The sequence below is a fragment of the Coturnix japonica genome, chromosome 4, assembly GCF_001577835.2.
Source record: "Coturnix japonica isolate 7356 chromosome 4, Coturnix japonica 2.1, whole genome shotgun sequence".
NCBI lineage: Eukaryota > Metazoa > Chordata > Aves > Galliformes > Phasianidae > Coturnix > Coturnix japonica.
The window spans coordinates 16,363,875-16,374,675 of record NC_029519.1 but is presented as its reverse complement, the minus strand read 5'-3'; the positions used below and the strand labels follow the sequence as shown (position 1 = coordinate 16,374,675).

Here is a 10,801-nt window from a genome sequence, read left to right as displayed (position 1 = left end):
CTGCCTTGAGAGAAGGTCACTGAAAGTCTTGGGGAATAATCTTTCATATTCAGTTGTTGTCCCGTGAGATCCCTCTGAGATGTTTGTGGATTCACTGATGAGAAGGGATTGAGGTGCATTGTAAGGATGGCTGGCTGAACCATGGAGCTGGTGCTGGTGAAGATGCAGCTTCCGTATTCCACCCATCATATGAGCACTTCCACAAATACCCTTTCAACATTTCTGATTTCTGAGGGGCTTATGTGCATGGTGGGCCGTACTTTGTCAGCGTCCTGACACGACTAGAACAGGACAGACAGAGCTGAGATGCCCGTCCCCACCAAGCTGTGGCTGGTGTTCAGACAAGATCTGGCTGTTGGCTGAAAGCAGGTGAACTTAACCTGGACCTCAGGCAGTTCTGGGGAACAGAAGAAAGAATTTCATTTGTAACTGTGGATGGCTTTGCTGTAGCTGTATAATCCATTGATTTGTTGAAGGAGTCATCAGTAGCTCCCAGACTCTTTCACAGCAGCCTCCCTGTTCTAATCATCTCTAGCTGAGATGGCATTCCATGTTGGCAGGTATTGACTTGGCCTCAACAATTTGCAGCTCTGCTGTTTCCTGGAAAACACCAACACGACCTACAGGGAAAGGAAGCCTTCAGTATTTGGCAGTGCCAGCTGGGACAAGACTTTGCAGTCAGTCTTCTCGGCAAGTGTTTGACGCTGTCTGCTTGCTATGGGACCTCACCTTCAATTTTATGTTGCAGTCCTTATGTTCTAGATACTTCCTGACCTGGGTCTTGCTGTGGAATGCAGAGTATGGCTTAGAGTTGCTTTAAAATGTGGCATATCTTTGCAGAATAAAGCCTCCCTGTAGCGACTGTGGGGGTCAGGTCAACCTTTCTGAAGGGTGGGTACAAGGCTGTGCTTTGAGCTCTCTTTGCATCCTGGCATCATTGCAAGCCTTTCAAGAGTCAGGCATCCCGATGTCTCTTCTGGTTTTGAATTGTTTCTCATGTCTACTATAGCATAAGGACATGATAGTCTGCATTTAACAAAAGAAAATGGAGAACCCTAGCACCTGCCAAACCCATACTTCTTAGGAGACAAGGAATGGCTCCTTCCCTTTCCTCATCCCAGTTACTAAGACATGGGTGTTTCATTAAGATGCATTTGGGCAGGAGAGTAGAGCTGGTCCTTGGATGAGCTGCCATCCAAACCACTGCTGTCTGGTCCTGGTTGTACACAGCTGCAGCCTTGCTGCCTTGACTCTGAGACTCACCCAACTCCCCGTTACGTTGGTTTGGTTCACTAAACCAGCAAAAAATTCATCTAAGAAAGAAAGGTGAAGTGTGGGGCTCTGCTTTTGTGAAGTTAGTGAGCTATGTTGGCTCTCAGGGCTCAGGTGCCAGAGCCGGGCTGCAGAAGGAAGCGGGATCACGTGGCCTGGAAGGTGTTGTGGAAAAACACTAAGTTTGCTCAGCTAATTTTCTGTGCTGCTTTCTTGGTGCACCACAGGAAGGTGCTCAGATGCTGGGCCAGATGCAGTGCATGGTGCACTGGGGGAGTATTTGTTTTGGCAGTGGCGGCTCTGGGGTGAGTCGATGTGTTTCCTGGGGTGTTATGTTCACCTGTTTATTACTCAGTCCTCCAGTGCTTTCAAAACCGTGCTGGGACAAAAGCCTTCCACGCGGCTGTCCCCCAGCTACCAGTGTCTCCTTTGCCCCTTGACCAGCTGTCAGAATTTTCCTGACCTTCCTAAAACAAGCATTTCAGGGGCTGTTTCTCTTGGCTTATGAGAAATGGGAGGGATGCTCAGGAGGTGATGAGCAGGGCTGCTCCACCCTGGCGTGCTCTGTAGGCCGGTCATAACTCGAGGAAGAAGGTGCTCCAGAGCAAAAAACCATACAACTCCAGAGCTAAAGAAAAAAATAATAAAGCCTTAATTATTCAACTAGTTTGAAATGCTTTAAAGTATCCCTAAAAATAGGTGAGAGGGATGTTGTCAGCTACAAAGAGATCATCCCGCAGTAGTGTTGCTTGTGTTATTTTATGATGATGCTACAGAATAAAGTCCCTCAGGTGGGCTCATTAATGTTCATGAATGAGCCCCTTGTTTTGAGCTTTTGGTTTGAGAACGTGGAACTAGGGCGAGAGAAGAGCTGGGCTGGTTCTGCAGGGCACTCTGCAGGACCCAGGGCAGCATGGAAGGTCACTGTAGACCTTGGCAGCTTCAGAGTGCAGACGATAACTGGGTTTGGGCTGAGAAGGAGCAGGACTTTGGCTCTGTGATACTTTATGCCTTCCCAGAGGGTCAGCACGCAGGAGGCTGATGTGATAGTGTCAACCTGCAGCTGTGTGCTGAGACACACGAGGGCTCGCAGTGAACCCGCTGTCTGGCGGGGCTCCTTGTCACTATCTGTGCCTTAAAGAGGGCAACCGCTCCTTCTGGTTATCTGTACGTGCCTTCCACCCCAGCCCTGGATCAACAGCTCGGTTCTCCGAGCCGGCCACAGTAGCAGACCGGCGGAGGAAGCTTCCATCCTTCAAGGCAGCGGGATTCCGTGCGCTGGCGTGGTGTGTGTTGAGGTTCTTTATGGTTCTGGGTGCTCTGGTGGCCCGTGCGGTGCCAGCCCGGCTGTGTGATGCGGAGCCGCGTGTACCGCAGCAATGATGCTGTCAGCAGCGGGACGGGGCTCACCCGCTGTGCTACCTGCCAGAACCGAACTCTGCACATGGGGCCGGCGGTTCCGAGCTGTGCCCCATCCTAACGGGGGTCACCCGTGTGGCGGGGCCGTGGCAGCCACGTGGCTGTAGCTCTATATATCGGGGTGCGGGTCGGGCCGCGCTCCCCGTTCCCCGGCGGGCGCCGGTTTTGAACGCCTGACCTCACCCGCGCCCGCCAACCGCCGGGCGGCCGCGCTTAATATTCATGACGCGGGGCTCCAATCGGCGGCCGAGGAGGTTGTTTTAAACGCCGGAGCCCCGCAGCCAATCAGGCCGCTCTCGTAGGCAGCCAACGCGAGGCTGAGCCGCGCCGAGCCCGCGCCGTGCCCTGCGCTCCGCTCCCGCACACTGCCGCGAACAATACAGGTACGTGCGGCCCCAACGCAACTTTTCGGGGGGCGGCTGCCCGCTGTGCTCCGCGCCCCGCGCTGCCCCGCGCTGCCGGCCCGCTCCTCTCCTTCTACCGAGCCTTTTTTTTTTTTTTTTTCCTTTTTTTTTTTTTTTTTCGTTTTTTTTTTTTTTTTCTTCCGTCTTTTTATTTTTTTTTTCCTTATTAAAAAAGAATTCCCCAAAACTTTCTCCCCTCGCGCGGGTCGCGGCGGGGCCGGGATACATAAGGCGCGGCGCGGTGCTGCGGGCGGAGCGGGGCGCGGCGGCCGCCCCGTCCCCGTTCCCCGCGCTGCCCAGCCGGGACCCCCCCCCTCCCCCGCGCCCCGGGTCGCCCCGCGCCCACCCGCTGGTTCCGTGTTGCCGCTGCCCGCCGTGGGACCGCCGCCCCGTCCCGCCCGGGCCGGGCTCCTCCCGCCGCCCGATGCCGCCGCTCGGCCCCGGCCGTGTGTCGCCGTGTGTGTGCCCCGGCTGGGAGCGGCGCGGCGAGGAGCGGCGGGGGAAAGTTGCAGGCGCTCGGCGCGTCGCCGTGTGGCTCCGCATTAACATGGCTGTCGCTCCGGCGGTGACAGGGAGCCGCGCCGCGTCCGGCCCCACGCCGGGACCGTGGCCGCCGCCTCCCGCGCCCCGATCCTTTCCGCCCGCCCGCGCCGCCGCTCCCCGGTCCGGCCCGGGCCGCTCGTGTGGCCGCGCTCTTGTTGGCCGCCCGGCCGTGCCCGCCGCGCATAACATGGCTGGCGCCGGAGCGCGGCGCGGGGAAGAAAGACGTGCGGCGGCGGGAGGGGGTCGCGGCGGGGGAACGCTGCCCCCCCCCGTGCCCCGCCGAGAGCCCGAACCCTTCGCTTTCGGCCCGGGCCGTCCCCCCCCGTGGCCCCGCGCTCTCGGTCGGGCCATCGGGGGCCGCCCGGAGCCCCGCGGCACTTTTTTCTCGCGGCGCGGAGGAGCGGAGCCGCGGCTATAATGGCTGCACGGGAGCCTTTGTTACAGAGCATTGCGCTAGGCAGCCTGGGGGGGGGGAGAGACATGAGAGGTGTAGGATAAGTGGGAGGCCCCGCTCGCGCGTCGCGGCGGGTCACCCCCGCCGCGCCGCGGCCCGGCCGCCCCCGCGCCCGTGGGGCCGCCCCGGAGCCCCTTCCCGCCGGGGGCGGCGTTTCGGCGGGGCCGGGGCCGGGGGCGGCGGGCGCGGGGGCAGAGCGCGGCGGAGGGGGAGCGCGGCTTTGTTAGCGCGCCGCGCCGCGCCGGCAGAAGCCATCTTAGCGAGCGGGGCCGGACCGGGAGAGCGGCGCGGCCGACGCTCCCGCTACCCGCTCCGAGCCCAGCCCCGCCGCCGCCGCGGGCCGTGCCGCCGCTCCGCCGCCCCCGACCGCCGCCCCGCGCCCCCCGCCCGGCGCCCCGCCGCATTTCAGGGGCAGTTTCTTTCATCGGGAGGCGGCGCACAAAATGGAAGATGAATTATCGGTGTCCGTCGCCGCCGCTGCCCCCTCCGCCCGCCCGCCGTGCCGCCGGCCCGGCCCCGCCGCGGGTGCCCGCGGCCGCCGCCGGTGACCTTGGCGGCGGGGGCAGAAGATGGCGGGAGGAGGCCGGGCCTGCGCGCCCCCAACTTGGCGGCCAGGCCGCGGCCCGTCCCGCGCCTCGCCTCGCCTCGCCCCGCCGGCCCCGAGCGGCGGCAGCAGCGGGCCGGGCCCTCCAGCCCCGTGGCGGCACCTCGCCGTGTCGCACCGATAAACACCGGGTTTTCAGAGAGCTGGAAAGCCGTGAACAGGGAGCGTGGCTGTGGGAATGTGTTTATTCCCCGAGGGAAAAGCAGACAGGGTGGGGGACTTCGGTCCCAAAGTTTGCCCCTTGCTCCCAGCATTGTGCTGGCTGAGGCACGCTCGCCTGCCTGCACCCACCCGTACCACCCTGTCTGCAGGGCTTAGGGCTTAGATCCCACTCCTGTGGGGTGGGATCCGTGTGCCCTTCCACTTTGGGAGCTGCCCCCAGCATGGGGATGAGGCAGAGCTGGTGCCGAACATGTGGCTCAAGTCTTGCTGTGGGAACCAACTCAAACACCTCCTACTGGTTCCCGTGTAGTGCTTTATGGGCAGCAGTATTGTGAGCCTAATGGCCCAGCTCCCATCCTTTGGCTTAATGTAAACATATCAATGTAAAACTTCACTCATGATGGGTTCCACTTGGCTCAGGTCTGCAGCCCAAGGAAGAATAATTGCAGAGCCAGGGGTGTTGTGGGAAGAGGTGTGAGTGAGGGCAGGTTGCTTCTGGGGGTGCTGATGTACAAACAGGTGCATGTTGTACACACACTGGAGTGTTCTGAAGCTCATACGTTCCATTCTCCTTTCTGCCTCACAGAGTCAGGATGGCTAAAGGTGACCCGAAGAAGCCCAAGGGCAAGATGTCTGCCTATGCCTTCTTTGTGCAGACGTGCCGTGAGGAGCACAAGAAGAAGAACCCAGAGGTTCCCGTCAACTTTGCAGAGTTCTCTAAGAAGTGCTCGGAGAGGTGGAAGGTACTTAATTGGAAGTGATGACTTGTCCTGTTATCCACTTGTGTTGCTTGTGCCAATCTGAGTGCAGAGGGGGATGCTGCTACTGCTGCTCTGGTCCGCATGCTGTGTCCCTGCCCTATGTTCTGCTGTTGTCCCCTGTAAGAGCTGTGATCTCTTGTGCCAACCTGGCCGCCTCCCTTGTACAGTGCTGGCTGTGGCCACTGCCCTGGCCAGGACCTTGGTCCCCACAGTGGTCCATTAGAAAACAAACACATTCTGAAATGGCCCTGTGGAGCTGGCATGTGTTGGCTTGTGTACTCAAAGTTTGCCAGCTATTGAACATTGGGTGGTCACGTGGCTCGGTGTCTTGTGGTTTTTGTGTGTTTTTCTAGACTATGTCAAGCAAGGAGAAGGCTAAATTTGATGAAATGGCAAAGGCTGATAAGGTACGATATGATAGAGAAATGAAGGACTATGGCCCAGCTAAGGGTGGCAAGAAGAAGAAGGACCCCAACGCCCCAAAGCGACCACCGTAAGTACCTGAGGTAACACAAGGTGTTACCATGCTTCATCTTGCAGCCCTTACAACTTGCCTGTTGCTTGTGATAAAAGAGTTGAGTGGGACATACTGTGGGTGTTGAAGTAGTAGTAGTGGTGTAAATAGGTGTTTTGTGAGATTCTGGGCTGCCTGTAACCCTGAGCATGTGGAATGCTGGCGGAGCTGTCGATACTCATACCCTTAAAATCACGGTGGTGAAGGATGTGGACGGCAGGGCTGCAGTGAGACTTGTACATCGAAGGTGGAATTACAGATAGAAAGAGCATAGTAGAAACAAAATAAGGTCTAAGGCTGCATGTTTGGCCCACAGTAAAACCAAAATACGTACTACAAAAAAGTAATAGTTAAAAAAGCAACTTGTTGTCCACTCGTAGGTGTAGGTGAGGATGTTGTGCTGCAGGGCTGCTGCTGGGGTGTGCTGCCATGCTGATCCCTGTCCTCTGGTGCTTCTCCCCAGGTCTGGCTTCTTCCTGTTCTGCTCAGAGTTCCGCCCCAAGATCAAGTCCACAAACCCTGGTATATCCATTGGGGACGTAGCAAAGAAGCTTGGTGAGATGTGGAACAACCTCAGCGATGGTGAAAAGCAGCCTTATAACAATAAGGCTGCTAAGCTGAAGGAGAAGTACGAGAAGGTAAGGCCGTTGGAACGCGTCTCTCCTTACGGGCTCCTTTGCTGGTGCCTCTGTGTGACAGACAGAGCTGAACAGTGGGGCTGTGCTGCCCACAGCTGTTGGCAGTTAGGCGTTCTCGTCGTGCTGCGGGGCCCAGCTCTCACTTTGGATGTAGCTCGGGTTCCAGTCGGGTAAAGGCAGGCAGGGATGAACGTCCCCAGGCAAAGCACACCTGTAGCTGCAGCGGAGAGTTTGCTGTGCTGTTAGGGGAGCTATGTCATGCTAGCAGGGAAGTGACAAGAGATTGGCTTCCCTCACCCTCAGATAATTAAGGATGAGCGTGGGGCTCAGGGTTGCCTGCCCACTGGGGCTGTGGCTGCAGGAAGACAGTCCCGTCCTCTAACCCGCACCGCTGTGTAAACGTTGGGTGTTTGGCACTTAGAGCAAATTAAGACGTCCCCTTGACTTTGCAGGATGTTGCAGACTACAAGTCTAAAGGAAAGTTTGATGGCGCAAAGGGAGCGGCAACCAAAGCTGCTCGGAAAAAGGTAGAGGAAGAAGACGAAGAGGAGGAGGAGGATGAAGAAGAGGAGGATGAAGATGATGATGACGAATAAAACTGTACTATACTTGTCTCCATGTGAATACCATAGAGTAGGGGAAACACCGTAAACGCGGCACCTCTCATTTGAGATGGCGCCTCTTGCCCTTATTAGGCTTAATTAAAAGAAAAAAAGAAATAATTTGGATTCCGATCGCGTTGTAGTTTCTAAAAGTGCTCTAGAAATTGTAACTGGTTTACATGAAGTGGCCATGGGTGTAATTAACACCCTGAAACTGTATCAAAGTTGTACATATTTCCAAACATTTTTAAAATGAAAAGGCCCTCTAGTGTTCTCCTAACTCTGTGCACTTTGCTGTTGGTGTAACAAAGCATTTAAAAATGTTTCAAGCATTTTTTTAATTTGTAAGGTGGTGTTACTATATGGTTATTGGCTAGAAAATCCTGGGTTATAAACTGTACATATCTATAGTTTGTAAAAACTAGACAGATTCTTGTGGTACATGCTTAGAGTTATGATGCCTTAGAGGAGCAGTGATTACTGGAGAGGCCGTACGTTCCCCGGGGTGCCATGGCCCGAAGCATGCACTGTGAGGGTAGATCTATTTACACTACAGTGGGCGTCCATTTAGCTTCAAGTTGTCTTTCTGTATATAGTGAAATAGCATTCTGCTGCCATTCTTAGTTGTGGAAGGGGGTTCAGCTGGCATGAGAAGTGTACGGATTTTTTTAGTTAAGTGCGGTAGTTTTTAAACTGAAACTGTAGACATCTCTTCATCGTCAAACTCAGTGAAGAGCCAGTGCAGCAAACTCAAGTTCAAAAACACTCTGTACTTAAAAATGAATTTGCAACGTTCTGGGTTTTTTTTTGTTTTTTTGGTTTTGTTTTTTTGGTTTTTTTTTTTTTTTTTGTATGTTTAGAATGCTGAAATGTTTTTGAAGCAAAATAAACAGTATTACATTTTTAAAACTGTTCTTGACGACACTCGGAATTTCTGGTTTTTAAAAAGGATCTTGAGAGGTTCATTTCGAAGTCTGTGGCATCCCTCAGGGCTGGTGACTTAGGAAACATTCTGACTCAAGGATTAACCATAAAAAGATAAATGGTGGCCAGCCAAAACTGGCTGAATTGAAAGAGAAAAGGCTGCTCCAGCTAATATGCAATGCTAACTGTTTATGGCTGAGTGGCATAAGATGCTATGCAAGTTTGAACTTTATTACTTGAACTTGGGAGCCTAAATGAACATTCATGACGTAATTGTTTGTTTGTGTGTGTATATAGCAGCATTCAAGAGATGCAGAGAAAGGTAGGTGGCTAGGAATGAGGCTGATACTATGGAATAAGTATAAAAGCATAGATTGGATTTTTTTTTTTTAATTATTTTTAATTTTTTTTTCCAGTTGTGTTGGGTAAATTTATAGCCCGAATGCATTGCTGTACATATTAAAATGTGCCTTTTTTGTCCTGTGTTAAACTGTTTCAGACTTGTGGTTTTTTCTAGCATCTTAACCCTCGGCAGGAGCGAGGCGCCTGGGCTGGCTGCTGCACTAGGAGTGTGCTGCAGGTGCTCCGCTCTGTGTCCTTCCCATTGACACCAGGTGACCGGGTGCTGCAGGGCAGGGGCATGGCACACCTCTTTCCCTCCGCATGCACTGACCGCAGCACAGTGCAGACCTGATCTTCCCAATTCCAGCGGGCTGTCCCCCTGCCTGGGATCGAGCTGCCGTGTGCTCAGTCCAGGTCTGGTGGCTCTGACCCTCTCCCTCATGTCCTGGCTGTGGCTTGCAGCCCGTCTGCTTGGCCAGGAGGAGGTGGGCATTCAGATGTGCTCACGGTGACACCGTCAGATGCGCGCTGCCGCATGCTGCCCGCTTGGCAGGAGAGGATAAGTGCTCTGTGGGTATATGGGTGCTGCCAGCTCTGAGCCCAACTGCAGATGCACAAGGGCCGGGCTTGCAGGCAGGAGGAGCAATGATGGTGAGGAGAAGCAGCTTCATCGCCTGACTGGGCGTGTGTCTGGCTTTCTGTGACCTCTCGATAACTGCGGTATTGTGGCAAAACACTGATCTAATGTTGAGATAGAGTAGGACCTGAGAGCAGAAACAAGTTAGAAACTTTTATGGAGTATAACCGCACGTGGTGATTTTATTTTTTTTTTTTCTCCTTTTTTATGGTTTAGTGTTGGTTGGATCTTGGAAATATTTCTGTAATTGCTTAATGATGGCAATTCTTAAATGTCTTTAATGAACTACAACAAAAGAAGTGTGAAATTGGCTCCCATTTTATGGGAAGTTGTGTTTTAAAAAGGCTGAATAAAACCGTGCCTGGAAAAGAAACAGGTACCCTTGTATCGCCTGCCTTTCCTGTGCCTCTTGTGTCACGAGGGAGAAGACGAGATGCCAGCACGTGGAAATGTGATGGGAAGTGGTGGAGCAGAAGAGAAAAGCGATGGCATCGTTTCAGGAGCTCTAATGCTGGTTCCTATTGTCTAGTTGGCAAAATCTCCCTTTAGCCACATATGGGAATTAGTGTAGATCGCTGCTGTGCAAATCGAGCTTGGCTTTGAATTAACTGCTAGTGAGCTGAGTCCCTATTGATAGTATTAGCAAATAAGAGCTGGAGCTGACACCTCTTTGTCTTTGTTATATTGGAAATCTATCAAGTTGCAGGGCTCGATGAAGGTCTTGTACTGTAGGCACTACCTGTTCCTGCCTGGCAAGTTCCTGAAATACGGCATGCCTGGGGGATGCTGGTCAATACAGTGCTAGCACAGGACCCTGAGGACTTGAATTTGGGTATTGCAGATGCAGTGCTGGTGCTTCTATCCTCTTGGTGCTCTGCCATTGATAAATACCACAGTGTGAATGTATATAAATAGTGTAGGGTTTTTTTCTCCCGCTCCACCATCGCTGATTTGTGTTCAGAGATGTTGTCATCTGAAGTATTGGGAACTGCTTAATTTCACACGGCTCGGTTTATTTGATAGAATGCTCTGACATGTTTGTGGTGTTCCAAACAGACGGTTCTGCTTTGGGCTGCTGTGCAGCTGAAACTCCTTGCTCAACTTTACGCCAAAGCTGTGCAGAGTAAATGCGTCTCTTATTAGCTTCACTCTGCGTAGAGAAGGATAACGATGAAATAGATCAAACCAATCTGGCTGGGGAAGGTGTAGCACGGACTGGGCTGTGCTGATGCAGGGTAGAGCCTGCCCCTTCCCTTGCTCAGCCCCACAGTGTGGCAGGGAGAGCTGGGGCTGTGAGGCGGTGCTCTCCTGCTGCTCTGTAGCCCATACAATTGTAAATCCGGTTGAAGTCTGGTAAATGTTTTGTGTGAACTGAATGCACACCCTGGGACTTGGGCGGGCTCTGAGGTGGAACTGCTTCAGCGCAGCCCCAACACAGGGGTTGGCCCCAGTTCTATGGGATTGCTTCCTGTTGCTTGTGTCGGTGCCCTAATGCATGTGTTTTGAAGCAGCCTGTTAGTTTTAG

General features: G+C 53.7%; 1 protein-coding gene across 1 annotated transcript; it reads left to right on the top strand.

The window, feature by feature from the left end:
* The first annotated feature begins 2,941 nt into the window (after positions 1 to 2,941).
* On the top strand, positions 2,942 to 9,640 carry HMGB3 (high mobility group box 3). The gene is made up of 5 exons (XM_015860808.2): positions 2,942 to 3,074; positions 5,445 to 5,601; positions 5,973 to 6,112; positions 6,597 to 6,771; positions 7,224 to 9,640. Exons 2-5 carry the CDS (start codon positions 5,452 to 5,454, stop codon positions 7,365 to 7,367), a joined length of 609 nt encoding a protein of 202 aa, XP_015716294.1. The 5' UTR covers positions 2,942 to 3,074; positions 5,445 to 5,451; the 3' UTR covers positions 7,368 to 9,640.
* The last annotated feature ends 1,161 nt before the right edge of the window (positions 9,641 to 10,801 follow it).

Excerpts from the sequence above, each read along its gene's own strand:
- HMGB3 (XM_015860808.2), top strand. The coding sequence starts at position 5,452 with ATGGCTAAAGGTGACCCGAAGAAGCCCAAGGGCAAGATGTCTGCCTAT. Across the intron at positions 5,602-5,972 it reads AGTGCTCGGAGAGGTGGAAG|ACTATGTCAAGCAAGGAGAA; the intron begins GTACTTAATTGG and ends GTGTTTTTCTAG. Across the intron at positions 6,772-7,223 it reads TGAAGGAGAAGTACGAGAAG|GATGTTGCAGACTACAAGTC; the intron begins GTAAGGCCGTTG and ends TTGACTTTGCAG.